This window comes from Uranotaenia lowii, chromosome 3, assembly GCF_029784155.1.
Source record: "Uranotaenia lowii strain MFRU-FL chromosome 3, ASM2978415v1, whole genome shotgun sequence".
In the NCBI taxonomy this organism is placed as follows: domain Eukaryota; kingdom Metazoa; phylum Arthropoda; class Insecta; order Diptera; family Culicidae; genus Uranotaenia; species Uranotaenia lowii.
The window spans coordinates 139,360,610-139,375,192 of NC_073693.1; the positions used below are offsets into that span (position 1 = coordinate 139,360,610).

A 14,583-nucleotide genomic window follows, 5' to 3' on the forward strand; every position below is an offset into this window, starting at 1 on the left:
TGTAACGGATAGTCTGAGTTCTGTTCAAGCAATCCACTCAATAAAACCGGGAAAGCACTCGCCATACTTCTTCGAGAAGATACGGGATAGTTTGAGTGCTTTATCAAAACGTCGCTTTATCATCACCTTTGTTTGGGTTCCCTCTCATTGCTCGATAGAGGGTAATGAGAAGGCAGACTCTCTGGCAAAGGTGGGGGCGATGGAAGGCGACACGTACCAGCGTGAAATTGCCTTCAACGAATTTTACTTTTTAGTTCGAAGAAACTCTCTTGTCAACTGGCAGCGCAAATGGGACGAGGATGAGTTGGGTCGGTGGCTGCACTCGATTATCCCAAGGGTAAGCCTTAAACCATGGTTTAATAGATTGGACCTGAGTCGAGATTTTATTCGTATATTTTCCCGTCTCATGTCCAATCATTATTCCTTAGACGCGGTACTCTATCGTTTGAATATTGCTAGCAGCAATTTGTGTAGTTGCGGCCAAGGTTACCATGACATCGAGCATATTGTTTGGTCGTGCGAGGTCCATCTTGTCGCCAGAACGAATTTCATAGACTCCCTTCGGGCCCGAGGAAAACCACCCTATGTTCCAGTGAGAGATGTGCTGGGGGTGAGAGACTTGGACTACATGTTCGAAATATATCTTTTCCTAAAAGCTATTGATCTTCGTCTATAATTTCTTCTTATTTTCATATTTCCCTATCTATCTTCTTTTTTCTTTTAAAGTGAACTAGATATAAGCACACAATTGTTATAAAACAAAACGAGTTTGGCTCCTTAAAGCCTAAAGGTATGAGCCGTTTCAAATAAAGAATTTACAAAAAAAAAAAAAAAAAAATGTTCATCCTCCGAAATACACTTATGCTCTTCAAGGATTGTTAGATGTTGTTTTGCTTACGTACAAACAAAAAATAATACTTCGAAACATTAGATGAGGACCGACATTGTATTTACTTGAGACAGAAGAAAGTCATAATGCTTTCTGAAGAAAGCCTATAGAATTATGTTGAAATTTAGTTAGATAGAGTATTATAATTACCCTGGATTTTAATAATTCCTGTTTGCTAAATTAATCACTGTCATCTACCTATTTCCTTTTTACAATGAGAAATATAGTGTGAAAAGAATGTGAACAAAAGTAACTTCTATTACGTCTCTATCGAAACTTTCTATGGAGCTTTCTATAATCTGTATTCGCATTTTGCTTTTACGTTTTACCTAGAGCTTCTTATTCAAATTACATCGCTTCGACAAGACATTACGAAAAGTTAACTTTTAAATATAACCACTTCTTAAATATCCTTAAATACGCTACGCTTTGCCTACAAATTTGAACACAAACATTACACGTTGCCAAGAACGTTCTTTAATTTATCTTGGGATTTATTAAAAACTTTGGAATTCTAGTAAAATTAAAAAAGAAGAAAACATACCTCAATTCATAAAAATCCTCAACAGATGTCGCTACAATATACATCAATAAATACCTGAAGATGGCGTTGTATTGAAGTAAGGAACTTTCTGATATTAGCGCCATCTCAACTTGAGTTTTAGAAAGCTATTACAAAATTTCCCATGATGGCGTCATCAAACATCCAAAGACGAAAAAAACACAGAACTAAATCACAATTAATCTGCCTCGCTATGCATGGAACATCCAAATTTTTGGCTACACCAAAGCAGCAGCACTTTGCACATCGATACAACTGAAAAACTAGTTCGAATTTCGATCACAACACTTTGAATTAAACAATTTTATCTCTTCGCACACGATACACGTCCAAAAGAAAACCACTGTGTTGCGCCCCCTCGCTGTCTTAATTTGCATTGTTTTCCACACAAACCTTAAAATTAAGATGCAGTCCAAAAAAGGTGTTTAAAAATTTGGCAAAAATATCAGATTTCTATTCAAATGCTACCCGATTATTTTCACCATCTCTAATTTCTTCTAACTCTCTATCCGCCTAAAAACTTCTTAATCTTAACTTGTTCTTATTAATAAGGACATCCCTTTTCACCGATAAGGCCGATAAATTAAATTACATTATTTTAAGTATCCTAACTTACAAAAAAAAACAAACTGTATTGATTGACCTTACCCAATAAAAGATAAAAGATTCCAAAAGTTGCATCCAGTCAGCTCATCGATCGAAATCGATTTCAACTTATTCACATTTATCAATGGTTAGAGACATACAGAATATGTATCAATAATCGCTTCCAAGCAGTTCAATATCTCATATGATCATTTTTGTTTTACATCTTTATTAGAGAGACTTTCAGACTTTGGCTGGTTCGCCTCCATCTGATAATGACTATCCTGTAAAAAACGACAAGTGCATTTAAAGTGATGATTATGTTGTGGGAAAGTTTGAATCCTAGCTGGAGCTTCTTTTGGTTTTTATCGTTGCTCCTGCATACCTACATGTGAAAGACACTCCCCAGACGCTCCGGAAATTTTGGTTCCAGCCACCTTCAGTCTCAGCTTCATCGATCTTTCTGTAAAAAGTTTGCGCGCACTTTGTTTTATGTACAACTTTGACTTCATCCTTGTTGACTGGCTGTGTGTGTTTGTGCGGAGAGGTGAGCACCACTGCTGTATGTACATAGTTTTGTTTGTGGGGTTCACTGCATGCTTTCGCTCAACCATTTATGTTATCTTTTTTTTGGCTCGTTGGTTGGATGAACTACTGGGAAGAGAGCATGGAAGCTTTCCAGGAAAATTGCCGCGCTTTTCAGTAGAGTTATACGTGGTTATAACTACTATCGTCAACCACACATAGGTATAATAAGCTTTCAATCTTCCGAAATCGTAATTACGATGTCAACTCTTAGATTTAAACCTCAGATTTGAATCCCTAAGACATCGTGTCAATATTATCAATACTTTCTGCCACCTGAAAATAGTTTTAAAAAACCAGGATACTCCTTGAGAAAGTACTATTCTTACCGTACACACTAAATTTTTGCCTGGATCTCCAGCAATTCAAATTGCTGAAGGCGTTCAGCAAAACACATTATTGCTGAAAACCAGCACTTGACCTGCAATGCTGAAAAATCAGAAATCGATCCCTCCAATTGGAGACTTCGTGAGTTCAATTTTGTGCCGCGTGCAATGAAAACAAAAACAAATCCATTAAAGCAACCACTCCAAATACCATCATTCAGGCGGGATTCTTGGTAGTAAACATGAATTTTACATTCTCTGATACATCCAGGCTCCAAATTTTCGCATTTTTTTATGGGTCATATAGTATTTCCCAAGTTTCACTCGATATTATATTTACCAAACTTAGGGGATTCATCTATTTAAGAAAAAAATAAAAACGTTACCCAACTTGTATTATAAAGTCATGTAAATAATTCACATTTTTTCTCGTTTCATTTCACGCTGCAACTTCACCCGTTGGATGTAAAAACCAAAATCTGTCACCCACCCCCGACGCACCAATACTCGGGCACAACAAAACGCACTCTGGTCACTGATCGGTCACGTTAATGGGGGGGCGGGGACGTCAATACAACACCAAACCAACCTTGCACTTTCCACCCACCAACAACAGGAGGAGGATTCCCTCTGAGCATAAAAGAGGCCAGATTGCAGAAGCTGAAAGAGCGCAAACTGGCAAAGTGCATCGGCCGGCGAAACGGAAGTCCCAACGGAAATCACAATGGAGGCCAAAATCAGAGCGGTGAAAGCACCTGTAGCAGTCCGAACCCCCACGGAGGAGCAGCGGCAGCAGCAGCTGGCCATGGGAGCCATCATCCAGCAGGAGGTGATTCGTCGCCTCATGGGAATGTTCCTGGGGATGCACTTTCTGTAAGTGACTAGGCTGGCAATAGAGATGTTTTTTTAGCTAAATGGTTGGTTCATGATCGACATTTCACAAAAAAAAACCTCAACTCAACTACCTCAACTACCTTTCTTTAACCCTAATCTGGTATTGAGTGTTTATATTACACTATTGGAAGTTTGGCGGCTTGAAACTTTATTCCGGTGCATCCAGATAAAAAAAAATTCTTTGAGGACCTTAATGAATTCTTGAACTCTATCATTACTTTTTCATGGATGCACCCTAAAACCCATGAAAAATAACTCCCTAATCAGACCTTGAGTGTCAATTTGACACTCCTCGCTTAAAATCGCTATGTCACTCTTGTTTCTCACCTGATTTTTACAAAATTTCTAGATTTGAAAAGAAAATCTTGTAATGTAACTGAAATATGTTTTATTTTGAATAACGGAAAACAGAAGTATTGTAGCTGAACATTGTCTGTGAAACATGTTTGAGATACATTACGAGGTTTTCAAAATTAAAATTTTTGTAAAAATCGGTTGGAAAACAGAAGAGATATACTGGTTTTAGTCAGGAGTGTCAAATTAACACTCCAGGGACTGTAACGGATAAAAATTTCAGGGACGGATTAGGGTTAAAAACAGTCTTAGAATTGGTATTGAATAACTTGAACTTAGACTGATGATAAGAATGTACAGGGTGACAAAAAAGTCCGGTCACGCAGGAAAATCTCAATATTTCTAAGAATAAGAAGAAAATCTGAATCTGGCTTTCATAGCTTTATTCAGTAACTCATAAAGATACTTCACAGACGATATTTCGGAATTACACCACCTTTCTCTGATCGAACCAGCTTCAGACGTCTCGGAAAGTCGTCGTAAGCGGCGCGCACGTGCTCCATCGGCATCTTGTCCCAGATTTTTATGATAACTCGCTTAAATTGCTCCAAATTTATTATTTTATAGTGGTTCAGCTTCGACATCATGTATCCCCACAAGAAATAATCCAGTGGATTCAGATCCGGAGACGATGGAGGCCATTCATTCTTGAAAATGAAATCGGTCAAGTTTCCTCACACCACGCCTGAACAACCTTTGCGGTGTGGGATGGGGCGCCATCTAGCTGGAAGCAAGACTGACGTCTTATTTTGGAACCGGGAAACGTTCAGCTTGTCCGCAGGAGCTTGCTGGAGGCTCATACTCCAAACTCGATCATTTTGGCAGTTGACTGTTTGCTCCAAAACGAACAGCTTTTCGTTCAAAAAGATAATCTCGTCATCTGTGCACCAACCGAGCAGCGATAACAGCTGCTCTTAACTCTGCCATGGCTCACAACTCAATGTAAACAAACTGCACAGAAACGAAACTCTGCCACTTTGGGCAGCAAAGTTAGCCCTTTCATTTGACATATAGATGGCACCAGAGAGATGCAACGTGTAGGCTACAGGCGACCCCAAAAAAGCGTGACCGGACTTTTTTGTCACCCTGTAAGTCAATGCAAAATTTTTAGAGGGATTAACCAAATATACTTAAAGTATATCTGAAAAAAAACAGTAATAATTTTGCCTCAACGGATTTACATTCATGTACAAAGTTTAGGATGGCATCTAAAAAGGCTATGTCAAATTTCAAAATAAAGACCATATAAATTGATTGGCTCCAAAAAACTCACCCAAAAGCTTCCAAGCTCTAAAAGTTTAGTTTAATCTCCCTGGGAAAAAATACACCAAGATTTTTTCTAAGCGGTATAAAATCTGTTGTATATAGGATTGAGAATATTTTCTCCCAAATTACGGGTTGATTCGCGAGAACCGTGTAAAAGAATTGTGCTCAAGGCAAAAAAATGTTTAAAAAGAAACCGTGTTAGAAAAACTGATAAAAATCAATACGCGTAAAATAAAACTTTAATGTAGACTGTAAATGGTTCGAGAAAATCGAGTTCAAAGTTCACAGTCCTACCAATTGGTACCATTCCATTAGATATATCATTTGGTCTGTTATGGAGGCTGTTTGTGGTCGGTGCCACAAATAAGAGAATCAAGATATATATAATTTTGCGTGTATTGGGCAACATTTTTCGTGACTCATCCCTCCCATTATCCCCAAAATGGCGTGTACTCACTCGCTTTCACAAGCTTGCAATGTGCTTCCTTCCGGCCTGATCTTCTCTCGCCTCGGGTGCGGCGATCTGCTGTGCGCGGATGCGGCGATCGAAGACAGTCGGTTTCGGCGGGTGATCCACCGATTGTTCTTCGCCTGCTGCGGCGATCAGAGTTTGGTCCCAATTGGCGGCTGCTCCACCTGATGTTCTTCGCCTGCTGCGGCGATGGAAAGCGGCCCGACTTGACGGCTGTGCCACCGGATGTTCCTCGCCTGCGGCGGCGGTCAAAATTCGGTCCGAATTGGTGATTGATCCACCAGATGCTCCTTGCTCGCTGCGGCGATGAAAAGCGGCCCGATTCGGCGGCCGTGCCACCGGATTTCTGCCACTGATGCGGCGGTCACTGGCGAACGGATTCGGCACCGGTTCGTCGGGATTTCTTTGCCACTAATGCGGTGATTGAACGCCCTCGGATTCGGCGGATGTTCGCCCCTGATGAGCCAAGGAACTTCGGTCCGGAACGGCAGCGGTACCCCAGGATTCTTTCGCCACTGGTCGGCGGCTGTGTCACCAGATGCTTGCCCCTGCTGCGGCGAAAAAATTCGGTCCTGCTCGGCAGCAGTGCCCCAGGATTCTTCGCCACCGGTGCGGCGACGAAACTCGCTCTGGATTCGTTGGCGTTTCCTTCGGATGTTGGTCCTGCTGTGGCGATGAAATCGCACCGATTCGCCGCGATTTTCCCACAGGATCGGCGATCGATGGCAGGTGAATTCGGCAATCGTCCCCGGGCTTACTCGCCACTGGTGCGGCGACCTGAGGCCCTTGGTTTCAGCGGAGGTTCCACCGGATGTCACGCCACTGGTGCGGCGTTCGGGATTCCTTCAGATTCGGTCGCTAAATTGCCGGATTTCCCCCACGGATGCGGCGATCGGATTCGGCAGACTCGGCGGGATTCCTACCACTCGTTCGGCGATCGGCTGCGCTCGGATTCGGCAGGCTGAATTACCGAGATTTCGCCACTTAAGCGGCGATTGAACCCGCTCGAATTCGGCTGATGTTTCCCGGAATTCGTCGCCTCTGAAGTAGCGAGCCGTGCGCGGCCGGAGTATGTGATTGCTTCACCAGAATCACGCCCCTGTAGTAGCGAGACGGAAGTGACCGAAATCTTGAATGCAGCCCTCGTAGTTCTGCAGCCTGTTCCGGTGAGGATGTTGTGCAGCTGGGCTCGCCAAATGAATGGTGGTTGATGGGTAGAAGGTGTGGAGGCCACGTGGCGAAGGCTTTGCCACGTACTAGTCTTATTAATTTTTTTCCGCTGGGGTTCTTCCGAGCTTGCTTGGATACTTACGGACTTCCGACCCCTTCTCCGTTATCTCGATTCTTTGCAGAGCGTGTCTGTGGCCCGGACGAGCACTTGGCTTTAGTATTCTGGGGGGGAAAAACAAGGAACTTTTAGTTTCCTTCCCCTTTGCGCTTTTGGCGAGACTTACCGGACACGCACTGTGTGGACGTTTGGCCTTTCCGCTGACCCTTCCCGTTGTCCTGAGCTACTGGCCTAGCCACTCTTGCGATGGCCGGATTTTTCAGCCGAGATGCCTGTTGGAGCAAATTCCCCGTTAAGAAGCTGTCTGCTGCGATTATTTTCACAAGCTTACCTTCTAGTCCCCGTGGAGCAACGATTTTCCCTTTTTTGGGACTTTGAAGAAAGGGCCACACGTTTAACTGGCCACTTTTTTGCAAACGAGCCTCTTCGTGCCGCGTCCACCACCTTTTTCACCGGAACTTTGAATGACGTCTTGTCAAATTTTCCGTTGAAACTGCTGCCAACTTTTGCGGATCAAAATGGCAAAACAATGCCCAGTCGGAAATTCCTTCCGAATATGGTCCGATTTCGTACGATTTCGACTCGTCGAGCAGATACACTCGACGCCGCTACAACCCAAAACCAAGTTGTAATGCCGCAAAATCGGATGAAACTGCACACTTAGAAAAATCGACGTAATATTACATGCAACAACATGGGTAGAAAGGAATCGGGCAATTGCATGTAACAATACTTTTCAATACATGTAAACTTCCTATCGCAATTCTACTGCTATGTTTACTGTAGGTTTACATTTCCAATATCACTTTCAAGTACAGCTGTTAATCTAATAAGAAAAACATTGGAGTTTTTTATAACATATTTATTAATCATTATACATTCAAACTGAACAAGAAAACAAGATCACTTTATCATCAGATCACACAGAGTTCGATTTATTTGTTACCTTCCCCCGACGACGACATCGACGAATGGCGTGTTGTTAGCCGAAAAAAATGATGTTTTGCGATTTGAACAGCCTTGTTTGTGGGCAGGCTAAGCAAGTCGGGGCTTTCTGCAATTCTATTCTTACATCTGGCAGGATTCCATCTGTGGATTTTGCTGCGGAATGCATCCGAAGTAAGCTGTTGTTTTCTGAAAAATAAACATGAGAACGGAAAAACATCATCAATTGATCTTTCTTAGTAATCAATTTCATTCATGCAATGAATTGATTGATCTTAATTTACGTTTTACTAACCTTAAATCATTATTTTGAACCATTCAATTTGGAGAAGGCAATTCGCAGGAACAATCAACAAACGACCGAAGACTTTGTTGACAACCATGTGTGCTGTACCTGCTACTTCATGTAAATATTCTTGAAAGAGCATTCAATATTAGAACCGCGTGAGATTCGCATGCGATTTGCATGTAAATCTCCTCGCAAATACAAAGATGCTATACTCTTTTTCATATTTTTTCCAGCGATGGTTGCTTTACGTGTAATGTAAGATTACATTTTTCTAACTGTGTGGCTCCCGAGATAAATGTCTGAAACTTCCACTTATGCTGGAACTGTGCTTGCATCTTCCGGATTCATATTCTCTTTTCTACGAGGCACAAAACAGCTGATAGAACTCCTGGTTCCGGATAAGAATACTCAATCCGGTTCCGGAAAATACAGCCGTATAGAAACCGAATGATTCCTTTCTTGATCTGTTATTGGTTACTTTTTAAGGGGACTGATGCCCGCAGGAAGAGCATCAGCATGTGTTGGTTTACTTGTGTAGCAATTAAGGCATTCATCAGTATCGACGTCAGCTCCGATCGGTTTCCACAATTTCGATTCCCTCCAGCTGCAGTTATCCCAGCATCAGACACAAATCTAAAAATTGAATTATTGTTTAAATTCATGAAGAATATTGAAAGCCAAATAGAAGTTACTTGTTCTGAAGTGGATTAGGTCAGCGATTTCGTCATTAGGTTGGGTTTCAGTATGACCGGTTTTTATAGAAAACTTCTATCCTTTCTCGACTGGGTCCTTGAATTGATAATTTTATCAGTTGGCAATCTTTTGAAGTTGTGGAGGCTCTCGTGATTTGATTATTTCCTAAAAATAAACATAAAAGAAAAATAAATAACTGAATTGATGATACGAGTTAAAATTTCTCTACCAATTTCAATCGCAATTTTTTTTTCTTTTTTTCTACAGGGGGTCTCATATTCACAAAAAATAGCGATAAAAAAATAGAACGTTTTTTGGGGTGTCGAGTTCAAGCTGCGAACTTCATTTTGGCCTTTTTTCACCACACCTAAATCGAGAAAGAAGACTGAACTTTGTTTTGGTGGGTTGGCGTTCTCAATTTTGGGTTGTTTATGTTCTGTGTGTACATTCGATGGTATGTTTTTCCAGTCAGGGATTTTCCAGTCAGTTTCGAGCATCTCAATTTTTATCGAAGGAGGCTCTCATTCAAACTTGAAATGGGACATAACTCGAACAATTTCAAGACGATTTTCATGAAAATTTATCTACGAGCATGAAGAAGTTAAGAACGTGTAGATGAAGTTAATCATTTTCCAACGATTTATTAGGAGAAAGGTAAAATGAAGTTTACCGGGTCAGCTAATTTTGCATAAATCGGTTGAGAAACCGGAGCAATATATCAATTTTTGGTAAATTGTCACTCTAGATACCAAAAGGGAATTTTTTGTCTATGTTTTTAGGGAGCGTCCATAAAAAAGTAATGATGCAAAATTCAAAATACCATGAATGCATTAGGGATCCCAGAAGATTTTGGGTTATTTGGATGTAAAATCCTAATGTTTTGTGTTCTGAAAGCATTTTTTGTTTTTGAATGTTCAGATTAAAATTGAGAACTGTTTGAAGAAATATGTCAGTGTGTGATCAGAAATCTAATTTTTTTTTTTAAGATTGAAATTATAAAACTTGCGCTTCAGAATATAAATATCTTATATGGCCTGGCTTCGACCAGACCGAACTGAACGCCATGAGAAAAATTTTATACTGCTGATTTTGGAACTCATCTTATTGTTATGCGAGACCAAAAATACTTAAATAATTCACCGGGATGCGTTTCTCGGAATATAAACTATTGATTCTCGTTGTTAAATTTAACAGATTCCGTCTATTGTTGAAAATATTTGTACATTAACCTCAAGTGACTCGAACAAATGCTGTTGGCGTTCAGTTCGGTCTGGTCGAATCCCGACCATATATAAAATCAGAAACATGTTAATTTTGTTTTTAAAACTGATAAATGTTGAAGATTATCATCATGGGTGGTTTATTACCAGTCTTAAGAAAATCCTAATGATCTAAACTGGATAAATTCTGATACCGGGCAGGCTTTCCACGCAATTGCACTGTAGCACTACAGAGTTTTTCGCCAACTGAAAATTAACGAATGTAAGCTAAAACACGGGTTTTAAAAGTATACACGATTGCGTAGTTCACTTTTTCTTACCTTATTCAAAAATTTAAACTTGAATAATTAACCTTTAAACACCGAATTTTTACAATTTTCCTCTTTGTTTTGAAAAAATACTATGTAGCTTGACGTTTCTATCCATAATATCATCCTTTTGATCGCAGCGCTTTCTGAGTGTGATTTCGAGCTGCAAATCGCCAATACAAAATTATCTCTTCACATCTTATATATAAAAATGGAGCCGTTTTCTTTGTAACAACATCACGTATGAATGGTCGGTCGGAATGAAGTGAATTTTAGTATCCGAGGGTTTTTTGGGTCAGAGATGGTTTGTATAATAGTTTCAAGAATCTTACTTTTTATGAAAGGGGGGTCCCCATACACAATTATCTCTTCACATCTTATATATAAAAATGGAGGCGTTTTTTTGTAACAACATCACGTATGAATGGTCGGTCGGAATGAAGTGAAATTTGGTATCCGAGAGTTTTTTGGGTTAGAGATGGTTTGTATAATAGTTTCGAGAATCTCACTTTTTATGCAAGGGGGGTCCCCATACAAAATTATCTCTTCACATCTTATATATAAAAATGGAGGCATTTTCTTTGTTACAACATCACGTATGAATGGTCGGTCGGAATGAAGTGAATTTTAGTATCCGAGGGTTTTTTGGGTTAGAGATGGTTTGTATAATAGTTTCAAGGATCTCACTTTTAATGAAGGTGGTCCCAATACAAATTCAACTTTATTTGTTACGATTTCCATAAGAATCTATTCGCGAGCACGATGCAGTTAAGAACGTGTAGATAAAATTAAACATTTATAACGATTTTTACTTGAGAACGTAAAACGAAGTTTACCGGGTCAGCTAGTAATTTACTAAAAACTCGAACCATTGTTTTACATACTAAATGCGAAGATAAAAATTCAATCCAATAAAGGCGGGAAACGGGTAACGGAAGGACAAGATTCTTGTTACACTTCACCACATTCCTCACAAGCAGAAGTCGATCCGATTCCCAACTTCTGTTTTCTGTTGTGTATACACTTAGAAAAATCGACGTAATATTACATGCAACAACATGGGTAGAAAGGAATCGGGCAATTGCATGTAACAATACTTTTCAATACATGTAAACTTCCTATCGCAATTCTACTGCTATGTTTACTGTAGGTTTACATTTCCAATATCACTTTCAAGTACAGCTGTTAATCTAATAAGAAAAACATTGGAGTTTTTTATAACATATTTATTAATCATTATACATTCAAACTGAACAAGAAAACAAGATCACTTTATCATCAGATCACACAGAGTTCGATTTATTTGTTACCTTCCCCCGACGACGACATCGACGAATGGCGTGTTGTTAGCCGAAAAAAATGATGTTTTGCGATTTGAACAGCCTTGTTTGTGGGCAGGCTAAGCAAGTCGGGGCTTTCTGCAATTCTATTCTTACATCTGGCAGGATTTCATCTGTGGATTTTGCTGCGGAATGCATCCGAAGTAAGCTGTTGTTTTCTGAAAAATAAACATGAGAACGGAAAAACATCATCAATTGATCTTTCTTAGTAATCAATTTCATTCATGCAATGAATTGATTGATCTTAATTTACGTTTTACTAACCTTAAATCATTATTTTGAACCATTCAATTTGGAGAAGGCAATTCGCAGGAACAATCAACAAACGACCGAAGACTTTGTTGACAACCATGTGTGCTGTACCTGCTACTTCATGTAAATATTCTTGAAAGAGCATTCAATATTAGAACCGCGTGAGATTCGCATGCGATTTGCATGTAAATCTCCTCGCAAATACAAAGATGCTATACTCTTTTTCATATTTTTTCCAGCGATGGTTGCTTTACGTGTAATGTAAGATTACATTTTTCTAACTGTGTAGGTAGCGGCTGGTTGGTATCTTGTTGTTTTGCCTTCCGTCTGCACACCGTCTGCATTCATATCAGCACAGCATATCTGGGCATACCGAAAAGTCAGCTCCCACTCTCATCCCTTTATCCTTTGGGCTTCTAGGGGTGTGGGTTCCACTTTAAGGATCGATCAGGACAACACCGACAAGCCCGGAGCCCGGAACGGAACGGTTTGGTGAACCGATGACGAGCCGGGAGCCTCTGGTTATTTATTTTTTTCCATTTTTTCCTGCATGATATCCATCGACAGATTCATTATCGATCCTGCGCAGTAAAAATGGGCCAAAGTCTTTCGTGTTAAACGTGCGTGTTTGCATGTGTACGTGTGACATACTACTTTGGACAGGGTTTGATGTGACGTTTCTCCCACTCTCTGGAGCCACCGAGGCCCGGCGGAATCCTTCATATATGGATTTGGGAACACCTACTGGGAGAAGACACCTACTGATGGTGGTGACATTTTGGATGATATGATGTAGAGTCGGATTTCTTGGAGGTGAGAAATTGTGCGAATAATTATGCAGCGGTAAGATTCTCACATTGAGATATACTTGAGAGTGCAAAGGGATGTAGATGTGGGAAAAATCATCATCGAATTTCAAACACAAGGCAATATACTTTATGTTGATTGCCCCCAAAAAACTGAGTTGTGCGAATTTCAGCTCAATTAGAGTTGATGTATGGGTTCTGTTTTTATTATAGAGGTCACTTAATTTCTTTTATGGAAAATTGGTGCTAGAATTCTCTCATTTGCCGCTATTTGTCAGTCATCATAAGTGTGATCCTTAAAAATAATCAAAAAACCCAAAAAAGTAGTCATGCCAAAAAAAGTAGTAGCCATGGAAAGTAGTCATGCAATAGGGCTTTTTCACAGTGCATTATTTTTTTTTTTTTTTTTTTTTTTTTTTTTTTTTTTTTTTTTTTTTTTTTTTTTTTTTTTTTTGTTTCGATTATAGTCGTTTTACCATCTTTATGGCATTCGCGACTTTATCAACGTTGCAGTTGGCGGATCGTTATTGAAAAAAACCATCCGGTACAACTGTGTTCGATGTTTACTCTTGGGCTCGAACTCGCGGACATCGGCTCAGGAGACAACAGACTTGCCAACTGAGCTATATCACAAGCCCAGTGCATTATTTTGTATAAGTAAACCGTTGGGCAAACAAATGTGACCGCCTCGACGAAAAAAGGATATTTTTTGAAAAATTTATGAGATCTATTATTGAAAAGTTTCTTACGTACGACACATTTTGAGGGCATATAGTTTTAGTTACTGGCCTTATCCCCGAACAGCTGAGCTTAAGGGCTGAGCCATGATGAATCTAGATATGGTGATCTCAATTTGGCAAAAAGTAGACAAGGGTTGGATGCGGAGGAGGGGGCGAAAGCAGCCGAAATTCGACTGCTGGCTGTGTTGGCTGGGCTGCTGACTGGCTGGGATGCCAGGTGCTCAGATTTTTTTAAAACACGGAATTTTGCCAATCATCAATATATTGCTCAGATGAAAATTTCGCCATGATTTTTGCAAATATAATCCATAGAAGCGAAAAAATTCTTCCGGCTGAGTTCCGGGCTGGTAAGCAAAGCTGGAAGACGTTGAACCGATAGACGACGGTACCAGTTTTGCCGGTAGCAGTGAGTAACATTAACTATCCATTATTACTTACTAGCTGATCCCGTACGAACTTCGTTTCGCTAACAACAGTAACAATGTGATCAGATAGGGTGTTATTGCTTGAGATAAGTCGTCCCTTTAAACCCCACTGTGCAAATATTCACATTGATCGACACTACCGGAAGCAGTTTATATGGATGGCCGATTTTCGATTATAGCAATGGATAGATGATAGCAAAAACAGTTAGGGGGAAGTGTTCCTATATGCGCATATTGGGTAATATGCGCATACAGCCGATTGACGATATGGCTGAAGATTCATCATATCTAATTAGTGCAGTTTGAGGGTAATACGCTTTTAACACATGGCATAAAAAAATTAA

The 14,583-nt window shown here is 40.0% G+C and overlaps 1 protein-coding gene across 1 annotated transcript in view; it reads left to right on the forward strand.

The window, feature by feature from the left end:
* Positions 1–14,583, forward strand: part of LOC129750562 (filaggrin-2-like) — a 98,979-nt gene that overhangs the window by 60,386 nt on the left and 24,010 nt on the right. Inside the window, exon 3 of the mRNA XM_055745530.1 lies at positions 3,564–3,820. Coding sequence (XP_055601505.1) covers positions 3,564–3,820 — 257 coding nt within the window. The remainder of the gene's footprint in view (positions 1–3,563; positions 3,821–14,583) is intronic.